At 44.3% G+C, this 22,292-nt stretch overlaps 1 protein-coding gene across 1 annotated transcript in view; it reads left to right on the top strand.

Annotated features, from left to right (window-relative positions):
* EVC2 (EvC ciliary complex subunit 2) overlaps positions 1–22,292 on the top strand; it is a 171,505-nt gene that overhangs the window by 70,337 nt on the left and 78,876 nt on the right. The window contains exons 10-11 of the mRNA XM_040419112.1: positions 1,593–1,917; positions 20,177–20,407. Of these exons, the coding sequence (XP_040275046.1) occupies positions 1,593–1,917; positions 20,177–20,407 (556 nt within the window). The remainder of the gene's footprint in view (positions 1–1,592; positions 1,918–20,176; positions 20,408–22,292) is intronic.

The raw sequence follows: 22,292 nt of genomic DNA, 5'->3' as shown, positions 1-22,292 counted from the left end.
CGTGTTTTTTAGAGGTCGCATTGACTTGAATGGGTCTGTGAACCGTTTTCTGCGAAAATAATAGGACAGGTTATATTTTTTTGACGGACTGGAACCACAGACGCGGATGACGAACGGTGCATTAGCCGAGTTTTCAGCGGACCCATTGAAAGTCAATGGGTCCGCAGAAAATCACGAAAAATGGAACAATGGACACGGGATAAAACAACAGTCGTGTAAATGAGGCCTAAGGGCGATATGAACAGAGTAGCACAGCAAGCTATGCTGTCTCTGCCGATGCTGGATTTTTTGGAAGCTCAGCTGTGCCATGCTGCTTGTTTAACTCTAATTCACTGCTTTGGAAGTTATGGAAACAGTGGAGCATAACCCATTCAACCATTTTCTTAACTCTTCTGCCGTTCCTGTGGTAACACTTGTCTCTGTATCCTGGCTTCTGGTGATGACATGTTGACGCCTGTGACTGTCGCAGTCTGTGATTGGCTGCAGCAGTCACACGTCTACAAGGCACATCAGTGTTGAAGGCCAGGATGCAGTGACTGGTGGGAGAAAAGGCAAGCAGTTCCACATGAGCGGCGGAAGATTGGAAGGAGAGCATAACCTTTGCTAAGATCTAATCTGCTTTGCTGGGTTGTTGATCCAGGAAGTTATTCTGATTGCCTGATTGGAGTCGGGAAGGAATTTTTCTCCCGCCTGAAATAAGGAAAATTGGCTTTTATCGCATGAAAGTTTTTTGCCTCCATCTGAATGAACTTTGCAGGATAAGGGCTCATGCAGACGATCGTATGCATTTTGTGGTCCGCAAAACACGGATCTGCAAAAAAACAAAACAGATGTCATCTGTATTGTATCTGTTTTTTTGCGGATCCATTGTAACAATAAATAGGACATGGTCTATTCTTTTGTGGAGCGGACATACGGAAACGGAATGCACACAGAGTCATTTCCGTTTTTTTGTGTGGACCCATTGAAGTGAATGGTTCCATACAGACCTGTGAAAAACCGGAAAGGAAACGGAAAAAAAAAATAGGTTTGTGTGCATGAACCCTTACTCTGCAGGATAATAGGATGAACCGGATAGACATATGTCTTAGTGATCCGTTGCTTTGTTCTAGAGAAAAAGTACTTATAATCTATATGCAGATGAGCAGTTTACAGCACTGAGGGCTGGCCCAAGCCACTCTGTGCACCCTTGCCCCTCCTGCTTTCTCTGCAGGTCTCCACTCTCCTTCTTGATTGACAGGACCAGGTTCCTGCACAGTCATATCACCTGGTCCTGTCAATCAAGGAGGAGCGGGAGGGGCTGGTAGAGGAAGCAGGAGGAGCAAGAGTGCACAGAGTGGCTCAGGCCTGCCCCCAGTGCACTTAACTGCTCATTTGCATATGGATTAAAAGTACTTTTTTTCCAGAATGAAGCAACATATCCTTAAGTGAAAAGCATTATAACATTCAGCTGAGCTAGACCTACAAGATATTGTGCCTGGTTTATCAGTGAATTACCTGGTGACCAACTCCCTTTAATGAACAATTCAACACTTCTGCATCTGCATCATGGCTGGACTTAGTGAATGTTTTCCTTTTTGTTTTGCTTCCAGCTCGGAGATAGGTAATATGACGCAGGCAGACGCCTATTTAGAAGTTTGTCGGATCCAGGTCTACAAAGATGTGACAGGAATACTACTGAGAAATATGACGCAGGCAGGGAACCTCTTGCCTCTGGAGGAGAAGAGAATGAATAAGATTTTAAGTGGTAACTGGACTGACCTTGAGAAAAGAACACAAGAGGAACATCAGAGGAAACTGGTGGCCTTGACAGCTGAATGTAATTTGGATAGTAAGAAACAAATGGACACTCAGCAGCACAGGCAGAAAGAGGTCGTTGAAGAGGCGGAGGCGATCCTGAAGAATTCTGGGGAAAAGGTATGTTCTCAAGACACTAATGATTGAAAGATCTCTATCCTCTCTTTACAAACTCTAGGTAGAATTCTTCATCATAGGAGTTGACTAATATATACTAGATGGGGTGGTCTGAGACCACAGACCAAAAATCAAAATAAAGCCCAAAATTACTGGTCAAGCTATACTTCTCACAATTTGCTAAGGCTGTAGCATTTGTGAAGAAGGGGGCAGGGGTATAGATATCTGCTGTCCCAAGAGGAGGATGGATGGTTCCAACTAAAGATGAGCGAATTTCTAAAAAATTAGATTCGGCCGGTTTGCCGAATTTTCCGAAAATATTTGATTGATCCGAATTTATTTGTGGCAAATTGCATTAAAAAACAGCTATTTCCTGGCTGCAGAGAGCCTGTATAGTGGTGTAGAACACTGTGCCTTGCAGTAACACGCATAGGGAGTCTGCTTTGGTAGTGAAATAATACTGTGAGTCCGTATGACATGTAGATGACAGGCGTCGCTCTTAGAATCACTGCACACTTCACTTATTTTGGCAGTTACAGGGCCAAAACTGACCAAATAACTCAAGTGTCAACTCAGCCTTACAGGTTGATGTTAGCGCCAGGTAGAAAGAACCGTGCAGAGGCCCAAGATCCTACTGTAGCGTGAAAGAGCGCACTCCTTTTACACCATCATCAGCTGATTCCACATAGATGTCTACAGAACCTGTTCTATTAAACGCTTATACAAGTAGAGCCTCCCCCCCGACAGAGTGGAGAGGGTGTCAGCAGTAAGTTTGTGTTGACGTCACTGATTATTTTGCCCTTTTTGATCCGTCAGAAAAATAACCCCCCAAAAAACTGATACTGTTTGTTGAGCATCTGCCTTCACTCGGTCAGCATTTGATCAATAATCCATCAGTATGGGGCTAAGGCCCCCAAAAAAACAGGAGTGGATCCAAAACAGAGATGAAAAGTAAATGGAATATTTGCATGTCTTCTGGGTTTTGTACCCACTGCTGCTTTTGGCTACCAAATCATAAGCCAATAATGATGGGACCATACAGGCCTTACAGCTGCTACAGGATCCGTTGTGCGTCCATTTTTCCTTCCTTCTGACAGAAAAGAAGAAGGAAGGGTCAAATAAATGATGTCAACCAGGTCAAAAAGGCAAAATAGTGGCCAAGTGGGGAGGGTGGGAGAACAGCTTGAGAAGTCCACAAAGTGGTCCAATGACATAGTGTTGAGGTAGCAGCAGCATGAGGAGACCACAGAGTGGCCCAGTGACACAGTGGGGAGGTGGCAGCAGCAGCAATATGCGGAGACCACAGAGTAGTCCATTTATATAGTGTTGAGGTGGAATCAGCATGAGGAAGCCACAAAGTGGCCCAGTGACATAGTGTTGAGTTAGCGGCAGCATGAGGAGGCCACAAACTGGCAAAGTGACATAGTGTGGAGGTGGCATCAGCAGCATGATGAGACTTGAGTGGTGAGGTGGCAGCAGCATCAGGAGACCACAGAGTGACCTGGTGACAGAGTGGGGAGGTGGGTGGCAATAACAGTTACCCACCTTGCTGCACTGATTGCGGATCCAAATTGCCATTATACAGCTCTGTAATTCCAGCAAACCATTCTTGCTATTGGGGTGAAAGTGCTGTTTGATACAGCCATTAACAGGGTTTATTACAAGGAAATATTTCTACGACTTATTTGCCCTTGTGCGGTGCAGTTATATATATGTTCTAAAGCATTTTTTGGCTTGTATTAGTGGGAAAAAAAGAGCTTATTGGCCGTTGTATGGTGAAGTGAGAAAATTACAGCCCTTTTTGGTGTGTATTAGTGGCAAAAAAAAAAATATTATTTGCCGTTCAGAGGTGCAGTTATATCTTCAAAAACCCTTTTTGGCATGTATTAGTGGCCAAAAAAATATATTATTTGCCGTTCAGCGGTGTAGTTATATGTTCTAAAGCCTTTTGTGTCGTGTATAAGTGGAAAAAGATAAGGACCTATTTGCCGTTCAGTGGTGCAGTTATATGTTCTAAAGCCCTTTTTTGCGTGTATTAGTGGCACAAAAAAAAGTATTTGCCGTTGTGTGGTTGAGTGACAAAATTACAGCCCTTTTTGGCGTGTATTAGTGGCAAAAATATATATTTGCTGTTTAGCTGTGCAGTGGTATGTTCTAAAGCCCTTTTTGGCATGTATTAGTGGCAAAAAAATATATATATTATTTGCCGTTCAGCGGTGCAGTTATATGTTCTAAAGCCTTTTGTGTCGTGTATAAGTGGAAAAAGATAAGGACCTATTTGCCGTTCAGCGGTGCAGTTATATGTTCTAAAGCCTTTTGTGGTGTGTATAAGTGGAAAAAAAAGTATTTGCCGTTGTGTGGTGAAGTGAGAAAATTACAGCCCTTTTTGTCATGTATTAGTGCCAAAAATATATATATTTGCCATTCAGCAGTGTAGTTATAAGTTCTAAAGCCCTTTTTTGCGTGTATTAGTGGCACAAAAAGAAGTATTTTCTGTTGTGTAGTAAAGTGAGAGAATTAATGCCCTTTTTAGCAGAAAAATATATATTTGCTGTTCAGCGGTTCAGTTATATATTCTAAAGCCTTTTTTTGTGTGTATTAGTGTAAAAAAAAGGGGCTTATTAGCCGTTATGTGGTGAAGTGAGAAAATGGCAGACTTTTTTGGAGTGTTTTAATTTCCTTTTTATTTATTTATTTGATATAACAGAATGTCAGACAGAGAAGTGCCAGGCCCTGCACAGGGGAGTGGCAGAGGCCTAAATGTTTCTGGTGTGGGCACAGGTCGCAGCAGAGGAAGGGGGCGTCCCAAGTGACATCAGAAACCCCCAGCCGAGTCGGTTAGGTTCGTCAGACACAACCCTTAGTTGGCATGGTCCGGGAGCGAGCCCTGTGCCCTCACCTGTCCTCAACCTGCCTCTGTCCTTTTCTGTTCCCTCAGCCAGAGAAGTATTATATTCTGTGGGCTCAGCTCCACTATACAGCAAGGACAAGCTACTAGAGGACAGTCAGAAGCTACTGCCCAGTCAAGATATGGAGGAGACATCCGCCGCCTCCACCGGTAGGCGGGCAAGTAGTGATGAGGAGCTTGGTGTGGGAGCTGGTGTCGCGAGCGATCAGGCACCTGACCCAGAGACCGTTGAGAAGGACATCAGTGACATGCAGACAGTACTCGATGATGATGATGATGTAGCAGATCGCACTTGGGAGCCGGGTGAAATAGGGGCTTCATTATCATCCGGAGAAGAGTGTGGCAGCTTGCCCGTGGCCAGGTGACAGCAGGGTGGCAGCAGTGGGAGGTCAGGAGCCAAACGTGGCCGGGGTAGACCACCCGCTTTCAGGAGCCTACCTGCCCGGAAAGTAGTGGTGCAGGGGTTCACGGAAGCAGCGGCGGTAGCAGTCAGTCAGTGCCGAGTGTTGGGGGTAAGATCACTTGGCGATGTGGCAGTTTTTTGTTAAGTCGCCAGAGAAGGTGAACATGGCCGTTTGTAGAATCTGTGGGCAGAAGGTGAAGCATGGCCAGGGTGCCAACGTTGGCACCATGGCCCTGCATCCACATATGCAGCATCACCATAAAGTGGCCTGGGAGAACCGTGGCTCCGATGTGGTGGTCCAGCCTGCTGCAGTAACCGCTGCATCACCCAGTGGCATGCATCCGATTTCAGGCAGTCAAGACTCCACCACCTCAGCTGAAGGGAGCTGTCTGTCCTTCCCATCATCTGCTGGTCCTGATGCTCCTGCTCATCCTCCTACTCCTCATCATTCATTCCGTCAGCTATCGATCACCGAAGCGATTGCCAAGAGACAACAGTATGCGTGCACTCATCCAACGGCGCAGAAGCTGAATGTGCTCCTGGCCAAGTTGCTGGTGCTGCAGTCCCTCCCTTTCCAAGTGGTGGACTCTTTCAGAGAACTGATGGCTTGTGCCGAGCTGAGGTGGAGAGTCCCAAGCCAACCTCTTTGCCAAAAAGGCAGTACCAGCCCTGCACACATATGTAGAACAGAAGGTGGGCCAGTGCTTGAGCCTGTCGGTCTCTGCCAAAGTGCACAGCAGCGCCAAAGTGTGGAGCTCTATCTATGGTCAGGGAAGATGCATGTCTCACTGCCAGATCCCGCGCGTGCGCACTAGGCGGCGCTGAGGTTAGGAAGGCGGATATGGGTGCTGCCGGGCACACTGTATGAAGAGACGTCCCCTTGGGCACCCTAGGTAGGTGAATGACAGGTTATAAAAACCAGTTTTATGTGCTAATAGAGCCACAGGAAGATTTAATACGGACAATTTCGGATTCATGTTATTAGTACGGACCTGGCCATGTGTTTAGGTTATACGGCTAAAATGTCATGACAGAATCCCTTTAACAGCCTTGCTTTCTCCTCGTCGCTCTCTGCGATTCCCCCCTTATTACTCTTTAAAGGGCCAACACCTTTAGATTTATACTTTTTAACATTTATATAATTGAAGAAAATTTTAGGGTTAGTTTTACTCTCTTTAGCAATTAATCTCTCGGTCTCTAGTTTGGCCGCTTTTATTAGTTTTTTACATGTTCTATTTTTTTCCTTATAGTTTTTCAGTGCTTCTGTGCTACCTCCTGTTTTAGTGATTTATATGCTTTCTTTTTGTCATTTATTGTTTTCTTTACAGTTCTATTTATCCACATCATTGGTTTCTTTTTGTTCCTTAACCTTTTATTCCCATACGGGATCTACCTCTCACAATGGGATTTTAGGATGCTTTTAAAGATATCTCATTTTGTGGCTGTATTTTTATTTTTGAGCACTTTTTCACAGTTGATTAGGCTTTTTTGAAGTTTGGTATTTTTGTTCCTCCCTGTAGAAACGCTCTTTTGAATGATAATTGGAAGGTTATTACTTTATGGTCACTATTTCCCAGGTGTCCCCCAACCTGCACGTCTGTTGTTCTGTCAGGCCTATTGGTTAATACTAAGTCCAGTATGGCCATCCCTCTAGTTGGGTCCTGAACCAGTTGGGAGAGGTAATTGGCTTATGATTTGGTAGCCAAAAGAAGGAGTGGGTACAAAACACAGAAGACATGCAAATATTTCATACACGTGTCATCTCTGATTTGGATCCACTCTTTTTTTTATTTTTTTTACTTTAGCAATACTGATGGATTACTGACCAAATGCTGACCGAGTGAAGGCGGATGCTCCACAGACAGGATCCATTTTTTGAGGGTTATTGTTCTGACGTATCAGATGAAGGGCAAAATAATCAGTTACGTCAACACAAACTTACTGCTGACACCCTCTCCACTCTGTCAGGGAGGGGCTCTACTTGTATAAGCGTTTAATAGAACAGGTTCTGTAGACGTCTATGTGGAATCAGCTGCCAACAGTGTAAGAGGACTGCGCTTCTTCTTGACGCTAACATCGACCTGTAAGGCGGAATTCACAGTTGAGTTATTTGGTCAGTTTTGGCTCCGTAACTGCCCAAATAAGTAAAGTGTGCATTGATTCTAACAGCGACGCCTCTCATCTGCATGTCATACTGACTCACAGTATTATTTCACTACCACAGCAGACTCCCTATGCATGTTACTGCAAGGCACAGTGTTCTACACCACTATGCAGGCTCTCTGCAGCCAGAAAATAGCCGTTTTTTTAATGCAATTCACCACAAATAAATTCGGATCGAGCTGAATTTTTCCCCAAAATTCGGCGAACCGGCCAAATAGAATTTTTTAGAAATTCGCTCATCTCTATCGATCACCATGGTTCCAATTTTGAGTTGTCACGGAGAAAGCCAGGATTCGATTTCTTGATGAAGGACACAGAGCCGTTCCTCACCTGTGTGACTCCTTTCGCCCAGGCAAGCAAGGTGTAGAACAGCGTGACACCGTCTTGCCCTGCACATGTGGTATGCTGGAGGAGCACTGTGAATTGTACCTGCAGTGGAGGCTGAGGACACGGTGGTGGATAAGGAGGCAGAGGCGGACATTGTCACAAGACCAACAGCTTAAGAACGTGGAGGTAGAAGCGGCGTCAACTGATCAAGTTGCTGGTTTGGCTGGGCAGGAACCACATTCACCCAGTAGGCCGTAAAGGACATATATTGTCCTTGATCATAGTTACAGCTCCACACGTTGGCGCTGCCGTGCACTTTAGTAGACACCGATAGGCTCAAGGACTTGCCCACCTTCTGTTCTACATGTGTGTGCAGGGCTGATACTGCCTTTTTGGCAAAGAAATTACTGCTTGAGACTCTCCACCTTGGCTCGGCACAAGCCATCAGTTCTCTGAAAGATGCAGAGTCCACCACTTTGAAAGGGAAGGACTGCAGCACTAGCAACTTGGCCAGGAGGATATTTAGCTTCTGCACCATTGGATGAGTGCACGCATACTGTTGTCTCTTGGCAATCACTTCGGTGATGGATTGTTGACGGAATAACTGACGAGGAGTAGAAGGGCGAGGACCAGGAGCATCAGGACCGGTAGATGATGGGAAGGACAGACTGCTCCCTTCGGCTTAGGTGGTGGAGCCTTGACTGCCTGAAATCGAGTGCATGCCACTGGGTTATGCAGTGGTTGCTGCAGCAGGCTGGACCACCATATCGGAGCTACCGCTGCTGCTTCCGTGAACCCATGCACCACTACTTTCCAGGCAGGTAGGCTCCTGAAAGTGGGTGGTCTACCCTGGGCACGTTTGGCTCCCGACCTCCCTGCTTACTCCTGGCCATGCTACCGACTTGCTGCCTTATGCGCAAGCTGCCACCCTCTTCTCCCGATGATGATGAAGCCCCTTCGTCACCCGGCTGCTAATTGCGATTGGCTACATCATCATCGAGTACTGTCTGCACATCACTAATATCCTCCTCAAGGGTCTCTAAGCCAGGAGCCTGACCTCTCTCAACACCAGCTCCCACACCACTCTCCTCATCACTACTTGCCCGTCTACCGGAGGAAGCGGCGGATGTCTCCTCCACATCTTGGCTGGCCAGTAGCTGCTGACTGTCCTCTAGTAGCTCGTCCTCTCTGTATAGTGGAGTTGAGCCCACAGCATACAATACTTCTCTGATATAGAAGAAAGGCAGCTCACCACCTTGTAAATTCGCTTGCACGGGAAGGGATTGCTTCCACCATAGAATCAAAATAAATCCCAGCAGGCGTATCGATTTTTTTCTTCAATGCTTTATTCCATACACAGATTGATCCATACACAGGACGCGTTTCACCCGTCCAGCCTTCCTCAACTGCATCATTTATTTTGATTACAATACTTCTCTGGCTGAGGGAACAGAAAAGGACAGAGGCAGGTTGAGGGCAGGTGAGGGCACAGGGCACAAGGGCACAAGGGCTATTAAGACGTAAAAATATTTCCTAGTAATACACCCTGTTAATGGCTGTATCAAACAGCACTTGCACCCCAATAACAAGAATGGTTTGCTGGAATTACAGAGCTGTATAATGGCAATTTGGATCCGCAGTCAGTCCAGCAAGGTATAATAGGATTGTTCCTATTACCCAGGCTGTAATCTTCCCTACTGAACCCTGTTCTGCTTCAATACTGTGGAATGATTCCTCCTTATTTTTTCCATGAACTTCTATACAGCAAAATGAAAGTTTTAAAGTCTTTCCTAGCACTGTCCCTAGCGCCTGCTGACGTCTCTCCCTGCACCAAGTACACTGGAAAATGGCAGAATCCAAGATGGCTGAGGCTATTTATAGGGCTGTGACATCACAGGGCTGTCTGACTGCTGATTGGCTGCATGCATGGCATTGTGGGTGGTCCCTCGTTCCCAGAGTTCTTTGCTCTATGTACTAACATGTGCAGCAGCCATTTTAGGAAAATATGTGATTCGTTACCATGAAGCAAATTTTTCTCTAGTTCTAACCCTAGTTTAGACTTTCCAGCTTTTGAGAAGAGTTATCAAAGAAATTCCAAAAATGGATGTTTGTGACAGACCCTGGAACATGGATACGTGACTATGTTGAGCAGCCAAGAGCATTCTTATCAACAATTGTGTTAGTAAATGGAATTTAAAGGGGTTTTCTGAGTTTTCTGAGTTTTTAATACTGGTTTCCTACTGATTAATACTGATCGGTGGCAGTCCAAAACCTGGGACCCTTGCTGATCAGCGGCTTGAGAAGGCAGCGGCACTTGCAGTACCACCACGGCCGTCTCTAAGCTGCCATACCAAGTATAGCTGCTATACAGTGTTTGACGCTGTGCTTGGTGAGCTGAGAGAAGGCCATAGCGCTACTGCGAGTACCAGTGGCTTCTCCAACAGCTGATCGGTGGGGTCCTGGGTGTCGGTCCCCCACCGAGCAGATAGTGATGACCTATCCAGAGGATAGGTCATCAGTATTAAAATCTCAGAAAAACTTTTTAAACAGGACCTTTCATGGGTTTATATGTTAGAAACTAATATGCTCACCAGATAGGGCAGCCCCTACAGATGCCAGCACTTTTTTTTTTATAAAATACCCCTCCGTTCAGGTGCTGTGTCCCCTGCTGTTTTTCTCGCCCAGTATGTTAATTTAGAGTATCGGTTCAGGGAGGAGGAGACAGCCGGGTTTCTCAATGGGTGTCTCCTTCCTGGCTGTAGCTTGGTCCAATTGCAGCTGAAAGCGTCACAGCGAGGAAGAAGGTGAGCTGTTTTTTCTCCATTGAGAAACCTGGCCGTCTCCTCCTCTCTGTACCAATACTCTAAATTAACATACTGGGCGCGAAAAACAGCAGGGGACACAGCACCGGAACGGAGAGGTATTTTAGAAAAAAAAGTGCTGGCATGTGTAGGGGCCGCTCTATTTGGTAATCAAACCAGTTTGTAACCCATAATCCAATGAAAGGTCCTCTTTAAGTCTTGCTTTGAGCATGCCTTAAACCAGTCACAAGCCAGGTAATTATCGGTGGAGTTTAAATATGCCCCACCCATTTTGAGTCTGGGACCAACCAAATTTGCTGGGATTGTCTTTGAAAATTAAAGGACAACCCAGGTAAATTTAGGATCGTTGGCAACTACACCAAGAAATTTGGTAGCTCTTTGCTGGGAGATGTCTACTTTTTCTGAGATGGTAGTCAAGCATGTTTTTTTCAATGGGAAGCTGCTGGCAGACTACTATGTATGTCTCTTGAGAAAAAAAATGGATCAGGCATATTGAAGTCCAACATGGCTATCCACCCCTCCCCCTGACATCACTACAGTAGAATTTGGAGGCTCCAATACACATCATAACCCTGAGTTTTGCCTAGTGTGTATGGTACCCAGAAGCAGATTTTGCATTTCTGGGGTCTTATACAAGGTTACGTCTAGGGGCCTATCACACGACTAAGCTCCACTCACATCCCGCAGCTATGCTCCATAATGTCGCAGTGCTGAGCTCTCCCCCGTCAGTTTGCAAAGCCCCACTCTCAACTTAGCAGTTGAGCCTGGGCAGCCTTCTGCTACTGATCTACAGTAAGTTCTATCGGCCAGCAGAGCTTCCCCTGATCTCTGCTGCCCCAAGCAGTTGCTTGGTGGTAATCTCCTCCACCAATGGCACCTTTTAAAGACGCGGAAACAAGTCTAAAGATGTATGCAGGAAATCTTCCCAAATACATTCAGTTTCAATGCAGATGTTTCTCTGCTATGATTTAAGCGAAAGGCCACAATACTGCAAAGAGATTTGTTGTTGCCATTTACTTCCTCCCTGCCCCTGTTGATGCCCATGCTATGAGCAGATCTTCATGCCATTGCAAAAAAGAAATGACCGGCTATTCCTTATATTTCTGGGGTCCCCCTTTAACCTATTTAGATATCTGTAACTGATGAATAAATTGTATGCATAGTGGTGTAAGTTGCGTGGAGTGACAGTCTGGCATCTCTCCTGCTCTAGGCCGGGCTTATGTGGTCTTGGTTTGAGTAGCGTTTTAGTATGGGGCTTTTCTCACATTCATAGGCTTTATTTTAGCAATCTTCTGGAACATCCACAGCGAATCCTTCTTTATTGTCATCTTACAAGATGAATAATTGGCTAACAAACCCTTAAGGCTTTTAAACTTAGAAAGGTCTCTGTAAACACCAGCAAATGCGGTGAGAAAATGCTCGACTTCCATTCTGATGTACAAATCAGTTTAGCTAATAGAGAAGGGATATACAGAGCCACGGTCTGGAGTAAATAAGAAGAACGAAGACGTTTTGTAGCCTCCTCCATTATTAATAGTGACATATGCCATGAATGTGTAACCTTCTGAGATCTTCTGTGCATGTTATTACCTTCAAGGCAAGGATAAAAACGTTCTTGGAATTCTAGTGAATTGGATTTTTACGAAAAAAGTTGACCTAAATCAAAAATAATTGGGAAAAATTGCTGAGAAAAATTATCTTTTAATATGCTCAAATGAGCCTCTGGTAGCAACGGGGGAGTTGCCGTTACACCTGGCGGCTCTGCTCTTTCTGCAACTGCCGCATCCTCTCCACTTTGACAGACAGGACCAGGGGTGATAATGTTGCTTCTCTACAAGAAGATGCAATTTTTCTTCCAACATGTAACTCATCTAAGAGAGAGAAAACCTGACCTATCAGTCTTGGGCTTGTTTCATTTGAGTGCATGTGTCAACAGATCTGTAACAAGGCTATATTTATGGATCCTTCCACATGTTGTCAGTATGGCATCCATATTACTGATTTATAATACTGACTGCTGAAAACACAATATGGATACAATAATGATGACATAAAGCTGCATTTATATCTGTATCACATATGCATTTGGTGCGGACCCGTCTTGTATCTGCACAGACGGATCCGCACCGATAATGGAAACGCTTGTATCCATTCAGAACGAATCAGTTTGCATTCATGAACAAAGTCAAAACAAATCCGTCCTGAACACCATTGAAAGTCAATGGGGGACGGATCCATTTTCAATTGCACCATATTGTGTCAGTGAAAAGCAGATCCGTCCCCATTGACTTACATTGTAAGTCAGGACGGATCCGTTTGCCTCCGCATCGCCAGGCGGACAAGCAACGTTTTGGTGTCCACCTCCAGAGCGGAATAGAGGCGGAACGGAGCCAAACTGATGCATTCTGAACGGATCCTTATCCTGATTTGATCCTTATCCTTATCCTGATCCTTATCCTTATCCTGATCCGTTTTGGGCCGCTTGTGAGAGCCATGAAACAGATCTCACAAGCGGACCCAGAAACGGCAGTGTGAAAGTAGCCTAACACTCTCTATAGATTTCAGTGGATTACCAGATCAACCCTCATATTAACCAACATTAATACATTAATTGTATTACTCATTTCTTTCATCTAAATTAGTCTACCAAACATAACTTTACTTTTGTTTCAAGCATGGGTGTAGTCTAACAAAGTTCCAGGGCTGTGGGGTCAAAGATATTTTCCCTGATTGTAAAAGTTCTCTTTACTTGTCCATCTGGCCCACACCACTATGACAACTTCTCCTCACAACTGCTAAGTTTACTGCCTAGGCATCTTTGACTTCTTGCTTCTGGAGCCCAGCCTCTATAGCAACATAAATTCAGACCTAAGACACCTAAATCGATTCACCTTCCACACCAGGGCCCTAAATTACTTCAGACCCTAGACCAGACCTAAAGCATTTCACCTTAAGTAATCTTCTTTTATATATGAACAACAATCGCTGCAAAAAATGCACCAAAATGATACGCAACTGACAATACTAGCTAATTCCTCAGGCCAATGTTAAAAGCTGAGAACTTTGCCAATATCTTCCAGTCAGGAACATATCGGAGCCCCTCATGCACCACGTCACGGTGTCTCAGCACGCATGGGGTCCTACCACTCAACTGCCCGTGGTGTGTGAACAGGGTCTGAATCAGTGCTAGAAACCAACTCACAGCCAGACTCTCACGTTCCTCCATAGTGGTATCACCAATGCACTGTGAGGTAGGATAAAGCTGTGAGCCGCACCCACAACAGACCATGTGACACAGAAGCCGCACCCACAACAGACCATGTGACACAGAAGCTACCAGGTGCGAAAGAACGTTACCAACAAAATAAAGTGGCACATTCCATACACATAAAAACTAAAAACTCACTGAAAAAAGTGGCCTAAACGGCTGAAAATGCTCCAAACCCAGACACTGTAGCGTGTCTTTAACCGGGGGAGCAATTCCTCCGCATGCGGTCCGCAGACAACTGCAATCCCCAGCAAAAAATGCGTACAATGGAGGATGCCGGGGCGAACCGCATGCACCACAAGGACATCTTACACAAAATGATACATTGGGCAGATGAAAAAATATACATACAAAAATCACTGCAAAAAAAGCACCAAAATGATACGCAACTGACAATACTAGCTAATTCCTCAGGCCAATGTTAAATATATATATGAACAAGCCTTAAGTACATGGAATTTGACATACAAGGGTATACTGTAGTGGTAGAACATTCAAATTATGATATAAGGATCTAAGGAAGAGTCTAGGACCGTGATGGCTAACCTCCGGCACTCCAGCTGTGGTGAAACTATGACTCCCAGCATGCTCCACTCATTTCTGTGGAGATCTGAGAACAGCCAAGCAAGTCTACATCTTGGGAGTCGTAGTTTTAACCCAGCTGGAGTGCCGGAGGTTAGCCATCACAGGTCTAGGAGAACATAAAATTAAACAAAGCAAATAACTAAGAAGCAAATAAATGATATAAGAACTTTATTGACATGTTATAACTGATGTTGGCCATGGAGATAATGGATAATAATCGGTCAGTTCGTAAAATTTTCCAAAAAGATTTGATTAGATCTGAATTTGTGACGAATCATGTTAAAAAAACTGCTATTTCCTGGCTGCAGAGAGCCTGTATAGTAGTGTAGAACACTGTGCCTTGCAGAAACACGCATAGAAAGTCTGCTGTGGTAGTGAAACAGTACTGTAATGACATGCAGATGACAGGCTTCACTATTAGAATCACTTCATACTTCACTTATTTGGTCAGTTACGGGGCCAAAAGTGACCAAATAATTCAAGTGTGAACTCAGAAGAAGGATAAAATAAATAGTGATGTCAACAAGGCCAAAAATGGAAAATGGTAGCCCCGTCATAGAGTGGGGAGGGTGGGAACAGAATGAGAAGACCACAGACTGGCCCAGTGACAGAGTGTTGAGGTGGCAGCAGCATGAAGAGACCACAGACTGTTGGGGTGGCAGCAGCATGAGGAGACCACAGAGTGGTGAGGTTGCAGTAGCATGAGGAGACCAGAGAGTGGTGAGTTGGCAGCAGCATGAGGAGACCACAGAGTGGTGAGGTTGCAGTAGCATGAGGAGACCAGAGAGTGGTGAGTTGGCAACAGCATGAGGAGACCACAGAGTGGTGAGTTGGCAGCAGCATTAGGAGACCACAGAGTGGTGAGGTGGCAGCAGCATGAGGAGACTACAGAGTGGTTTCCTCCCTGTGTGACTCCATTCACCCAGGAAAACTAGGCACAGAACAGCTTGACACCGCCGTGCCCTGCACATGTGATATGCTGGAGGAGCACCCTGAATTGTCCCTGCAGTGGAGGCTGAGGATACAGTGGAGGATGAGGAGGCAGAGGCGAACACTGGAGCAGGACCCACAGCTTGAGAACGTGGAAGCGGCAGTGACGTCATCTGGCCAAGTTGCTGGTGTGGCTGGGCAAGAACCACATTTACCCAGTGGGCCGTAAAGGACATATATTGTCATTGACTGTAGTTACAGCGCCACACATCACCGCTGCTGTGAACTTTAGCAGACACCGACAGGTTCAAGGACTGGCCTACTTTCTGTTCAACAACATGTGTGTAGGGCTGGTACTGCCTTTTTGGCAAAGAAATTACTGCTTGTGACTCTCCACCTTGGCTCGGCACAAGCCATCAGTTCTCTGAAAGGTGCAGAGTCCACCACTTGGAGAAGGGAGGGACTGCAGTACCAGTAACTTGGCCAGGAGCATGTTCAGCTTCTGCGCCGTTGGATGAGTGCATGTGTACTGTTGTCTTTTTGCAATTGCTTCGGTGATTGATTGCTGACGAAATGCCTGATGGGGAGTAGGAGAAGGAGGAGCAGGAGCATAAGGACCAGTAGATGATGGGAAGGAAAGACAGCTTTTTTTCGGCTGAGGTGGTGGAGCCTTGACTGCAGGAAAAGGGTTGCGGGACACAGGCTGGACCACTATATCAGAGCCACAGTTCTTCCAGGCCACTTTATGGTGACGCTGCATGTGTTGACGCAGGGCCGTGGTGCCAACATTGGCACCCTGGCCACGCTTTACCTTCTGCCCACAGATTCAGCAAATGGCCATGTTCATTTATTCTGGCGACTTGAAGAAAAATTCCCTCCAACACTCCACGCTGACTGCCTGCTACCACTGCCTCTGTGGACTCCTGCACCACTACTTTCCGGGCAGGTAGGCTCCTGCGAAGCACGGCAGTCTACCCAAGGCACGTTTGGCTCCTGACCTCGCACTGCTGCCACCCTGCTGACTCACGGCCACGCTGCCACCTTGCTGGCCCAGCCTGCCTCACACGCAAGCTGCCGCCCTCATCTTCTGATGATGATGATGAAGCCCCTTCTTCACCCTGCTCCCAATTGCAACGGGCTACATCATCATCCACTACTGTCTGCACGTCACTGATGTCCCCCTCAACTGTCTCAGGGCCAGGAGCCTTGACCACTCACAACACCAGCTCCCACGCGAAGCGGAGGATCTCTCCTCCAGATCTTGGCTGGGTAGTAGCTGCTGACTGTCCTCTAGAAGCTCGTCTTCGCTGAAAAGTGGAGCCGAGCCTATGGCATATAATACTTCTCACGCTGAGGGAACTGAAAATGACAAAGGCGGGTTCAAGACAGGTGGGGTCGCAGGGCCTGCTCCAGGGCCATGCGAACTAAGCGTCGTGTCAGAGGAAACCACAGACTCTTGGCTGGGGGTACAACAATGAATATTGGACCAGGCACTCATATATGGAATCAAACGAGATATCTATTTATTGGAGATTGTGCTCCCTAAAATGGCAGTGTAAAATAAATATAAAAAAATATTAAAAACAATAAGCAACATTAAATACACAAAATAGCAGCAATAGGTATAAATTGCATTAGGTACACAAAATAGCAGCAATGGATATATTCATAAGAGACCGCAATCAGTTCATAATCATCAAAGGGTCCGAATGTACTGCAATGTGAAACAGCAATTGGATGGTCGTGGTTTGTTAAATTACTTGCTGAAATCCCCCTTTCAGGCAGTTGTGTTAGACCTTTAAAAGGTGATCAGTCCCGTATGTTGCTCCTACAAGAGGTATCAGGCAGACAGAGCATAAGTAAACAGTTACAGGAACTTGAGGTATCAAACAGACACAGTGCGATATTATGTCAAGGTGGCGTCCCACCTACTAAACGCAACTGTAGCACTTTTACCTATGTCCAGCTGGTGTCTTCTTATCCTTACGGAGACTTAAGATGTTCGTATTGAAACAGACGCCAACTGAATGTCCGCTCACGTGTCTTGCTGAAGCTCATGTGACCGGAGCTTTTAGACTGAGGTTCCTTTAGTGATCGCCGGCCTCCAACACGGCCGTTGAACTTTAGAATTCAGGGGAACCGCTATGCCAGCATGCCGGTACAAGGTATAAACCATACGCGTTTCGGGGTTTCTGAGTGACCCCTTCCTCAGTGGTAACCTTGAAGTGCTTCCCCACATCCTTTTATATTGGATTATACAAAAGCTAAAATCTGAACTGGAGTCAAATAACCCCATGGAGGTATAGAAGACCCGGATTTTCAACGATTTGAGTATTTTCATGGTAATGGGGTTTCTGTTTTTTTTTTTCCACATTGCGTTTTATATGCCATTGCTGCTTAAATACAACAAAAATAATATTCAATATAAAATTTCGTTAAAAACAAACTTATATTCAGTAATATATCCAATAAATAATCATAGCATTTTATATATCACTATTGATCCGGCAAAAGCAGTAATTTGCTTGTATTGCGGCTAATATTAATGTCCACAACGAATCAATAATGTATCTCCACATTAGATGAACCAAAAAATAAATGGAGGCCCATCGACAACTGGTCTTCCATTTTGCCGGGGGCGCCCAATCACTAAAAAACATATAACTCCCAATCTGCAGTCAACCCATTTGGGGTTAATGAGCCAAAATCAAATATAAACTTGGATTCTATTCTTGACATCTTCTTAATCAGATCACCTCCTCTCCAATCTGATGCCACATTTATCTATGCTGTGTGAATGAGGCCAGTAGGATCTTCGTTGTGGCATGATTTAAAATGCTTGGAGATAGTGTGATTCTCATAACCTCTGCGTATGTTGGCTACATGTTCCGAGATCCTCTTTTTTAGACATCTCTTGGTGCGGCCAACATACAATTTTTTACAAGGACACATTAACAGATAAATCACATTCTTACTGTTACATGTCAAGAAAGTTTTTATTTCATGTGAATAACCATTATTGGTTGAAATAACTTTCCCGGTTTTCCTAGGGAAGCTTGTTATCTTACAATTGGAGCAGGAATTACACCTAAAAAAAACTCTATTGGGTAATTTTACTGTGGGTGCTATTTTCAAACCTAAATTGTTCGCCCGTGTGTACACTATATTTGGTCTTACTGGTATCAATGGTCCTATAACTTTATCTTTTTGTAAGAAGGACCAATGCCTTATAATGATGTTCTCAATTTTTTTATACTGGGTGTTGAAGGGTAATATAATCTGCAACCCCTCACATGACATTGGGTCATCATATGGCTGAACTGATCCTTCTACAAAAAATTCCTTGCGGTCCAAATCTCTGACCTTATTCAGAGCTTTATCAATACAGTCGCTCGGATATTTTTTTTTATCAATAAACTGTTGTTTTAGAACTTCGGCCTCTTTCTCAAACATATCATCCATTGTGCAATTTCTTTTGAGGCGTCTAAACTGACTCATAGGTACATTTAGCAACCACCTGGGGAGGTAGTAGCTGGAGTGTAAAATGAAGTTGTTTCTGGCTGTGGGCTTATAATATGTGCTACAATTAATTTTATCCAGATTAATATCAATTTTTAAATCCAAAAAAATCAATACTGGTCTTGCTGGTATTTGCTGTAAAATGGAGATTCAGGTCATTGGAATTTATATTACATAGAAAGGAACTCAATGTCGATTCTGATCCCCTCCAAATAAAAAAAAACATAATCTATGTACCGCCACCAAAGCACCAGATCCACCCCCAACATTGGCAGGATAACTCTTGGCTGGGGGTGTCTGATGTCACTTGCGACGAAGTAGAAGACCGAGTCAACTGAGTTGCTGGTCAAGAACCGACTGCTAGATGACACTGGGAGTGTCACTGTGAATCCTGCTGCCACCCCCCCCCCCCCCTCTTCTTCTGCTACTACTCCTGCCTGCGCCAGAAACATTCTGGCCACTGTCCGTTCCCTTTGAAGGGCCTGTCAAATGTCTGTCTGACATACTGTAAATTAAAAGAATTAAATTAAAAGTAAATAAATACAACCTAAAAATGGCTGTATGACCATGTCATTTCACCGCAGAATGGCTAATAAGACTTACTTATATTTCCTATTAATACACCCCAAAAATGGCTGTATAACGGTGTAATTTCACCTCAGAACGGCTAATAGGATGTACATATATTTCCTATTAATACACCCAAAAAAGGCTGTATCACAATGTAAATTCGCGGCAAAACGGTTAATAACACGTACTTATATTTCCTATTAATAGACCCCAAAAATGGCTGTTTCACAATGTAATTTCACCGCAGAACAGCTAATAACACGTACTTGTATTTGGTATTAATACACCTCAAAAATGGCTGTATCACAGTGTAAATTCACTACATGGCATTGTGGGTGATCCCTCGTTCGCAGAGTTCTTAGCTCCATGTTCTAACATGTGCAGCAGCCATTTTAGGAAAAAAACGATTCGTTACCACGAAGCGCGAGGAATTTCGACTTTGGGAAGAATCAAATTTTTACTGAAATTCGGATCAAATTCTACTTCGTCATCTTCGATTCGCTCATCTCTAGACATTGTCTTGATGTGGTGTGGGAATAACTCCCTCTTTTTTCTATTTAAGCTTCACAGATACACAGGTATAGGGGACCCCCTTCAGCTTTGACGGTCTATTAGATATTTACTATCACTGCAGCAACCATGACGGCTGCTATGGGGCCCACTTGTAAGCAGCTTTGGTGGACTATTTTGGCAAATGTGCAACTGAATGGCTTTTATAGTGTATCTGGAAGACTTTGTCCCATATCTCTTCTTCTTATCTCTCACAGGCTATGGTTGAATACAGATCACTTCTTGACAAGTTCCATGGCCTTGAGAAGACCGAAATGAAGAGGACGCTTTTATATAGGCAAGAAGAGGAGTTTGCAAAGTCCATCAGACAACTGAACGTCACTCAAAGATCTGACCTCCATAAAATGTTCTTTGACCAAGTATCAAGTTTAGTGAAGACTAAACCTGAAATGCAGAGAACGCTGACTGAACACTATCTGAAGACCCAGGTAAATGATGTGAATTCTATATATTGATTTTAGTAAAGGAACCATAAGAAAAAATATAATATTATTCCACTTAAGCTGATGCCTGTACAGAACATAGACCAGGAGCACCTTCATCTCCGTGCCACAGTCTCCCTAGGCTTACTCTAACTGAACAGACGCTAGAGATGCTCAATGATGGGCTTTTGACTGCAGATTGGTGTACTCTCAGCACTCTAAGGGTCCATTCACACGTCCGTAGAATGGGTCCACATCCGTTTCCATTCATTCTCAATGGGGATGAAACGGATGCGGACAGCACACATTGTGCTGTCCGCATCCGCATTTCCCGGTCCGCGGCTCCCCCAAAAAATAGAACATGTCCGATTTTTGTCCGCAATAGCAGACAAGAATAGGCGTTTCTATAGGGGTGCCGCAATACACTATGGACGTGTAAATGGACCCTTACTGAGACAGCTTACTTAAAGGAAGTCTTCACTTCAGATATAATAAACACAGTGATGTCACAGTACAAAAATAATAAACACCGTGAAGTAACAGTACAGGGATAATAATCAGTAATGTCACAGTAAAGTTATAATACACACAGTGATGTCCCAGTACAGAGATAATAAACACAGTGACATCCCTGTACAGTAATAATAAATGCAGTGATTTCACACTACAGATATAATGCACACAGTGATGTCACAGCACAGGGATAATAAACACTGTGATGTCACAGTAAAGTTATAATACACACAGTGATGTCACAGTACAGGGATAATAAACACAGTGATGTCACAGTACAGGGGTAATAAACACAGTGACATCCCTGTACAGTAATAATAAACACAGTGATGTCACACTACAGATATAATGCACACAGTGATGTCACAGCACAGGGATAATAAACACAGTGATGTCACAGTGCAGATATAATGCACACAGTGATGTCACAGTACAGGGATAATAAACACAGTGATGTCACAGTACAGGGATAATAAACACAGTGATGTCACAGTACAGATATAATGCACACAGTGATGTCACAGTACAGAGATAATAAACACAGTGATGTCACAGCACAGGGATAATAAACACAGTGATGTCACAGTGCAGATATAATGCACACAGTGATGTCACAGTACAGGGATAATAAACACAGTGATGTCACAGTACAGATATAATGCACACAGTGATGTCACAGTACAGAGATAATAAACACAGTGATGTCACAGCACAGGGATAATAAACACAGTGATGTCACAGCACAGGGATAACAAACACAGTGATGTCACTGTACAGGCATAATAAATACAGTGATGTCACAGTACAGGGGTAATAAACACAGTGATGTCACAGTACAGGGGTAGTAAACACAGTGATGTCACAGTACAGAGATAATAAATACAGTGATGTCACAGTACAGGGATAATAAACACAGTGATGTCACAGTACAGGGATAATAAACACAGTGATGTCACAGTACAGGGATAATAAACACAGTGATGTCACAGTACAGGGATAATAAACACAGTGATGTCACAGTACAGAGATAATAAACACAGTGATGTCACAGTACAGGGATAATAAACACAGTGATGTCACAGTACAGGGATAATAAACACAGTGATGTCACAGTACAGAGATAATAGACACAGTGATGTCACAGTACAGGTATAATAAACACAGTGATGTCACAGTACAGGGATAATAAACACAGTGATGTCACAGTGCAGGGATAATAAACACAGTGATGTCACAGTATAGGTATAATAAACACAGTGATGTCACAGTACAGAGATAATAAACACAGTGATGTCACAGCACAGGGATAATAAACACAGTGATGTCACAGCACAGGGATAACAAACACAGTGATGTCACTGTACAGGCATAATAAATA

Source organism: Bufo bufo, chromosome 2 (assembly GCF_905171765.1).
Source record: "Bufo bufo chromosome 2, aBufBuf1.1, whole genome shotgun sequence".
Taxonomy (NCBI): domain Eukaryota; kingdom Metazoa; phylum Chordata; class Amphibia; order Anura; family Bufonidae; genus Bufo; species Bufo bufo.
Note: the sequence above shows the minus strand (reverse complement) of the source record. Positions and strands in the feature narration are given on the sequence as shown.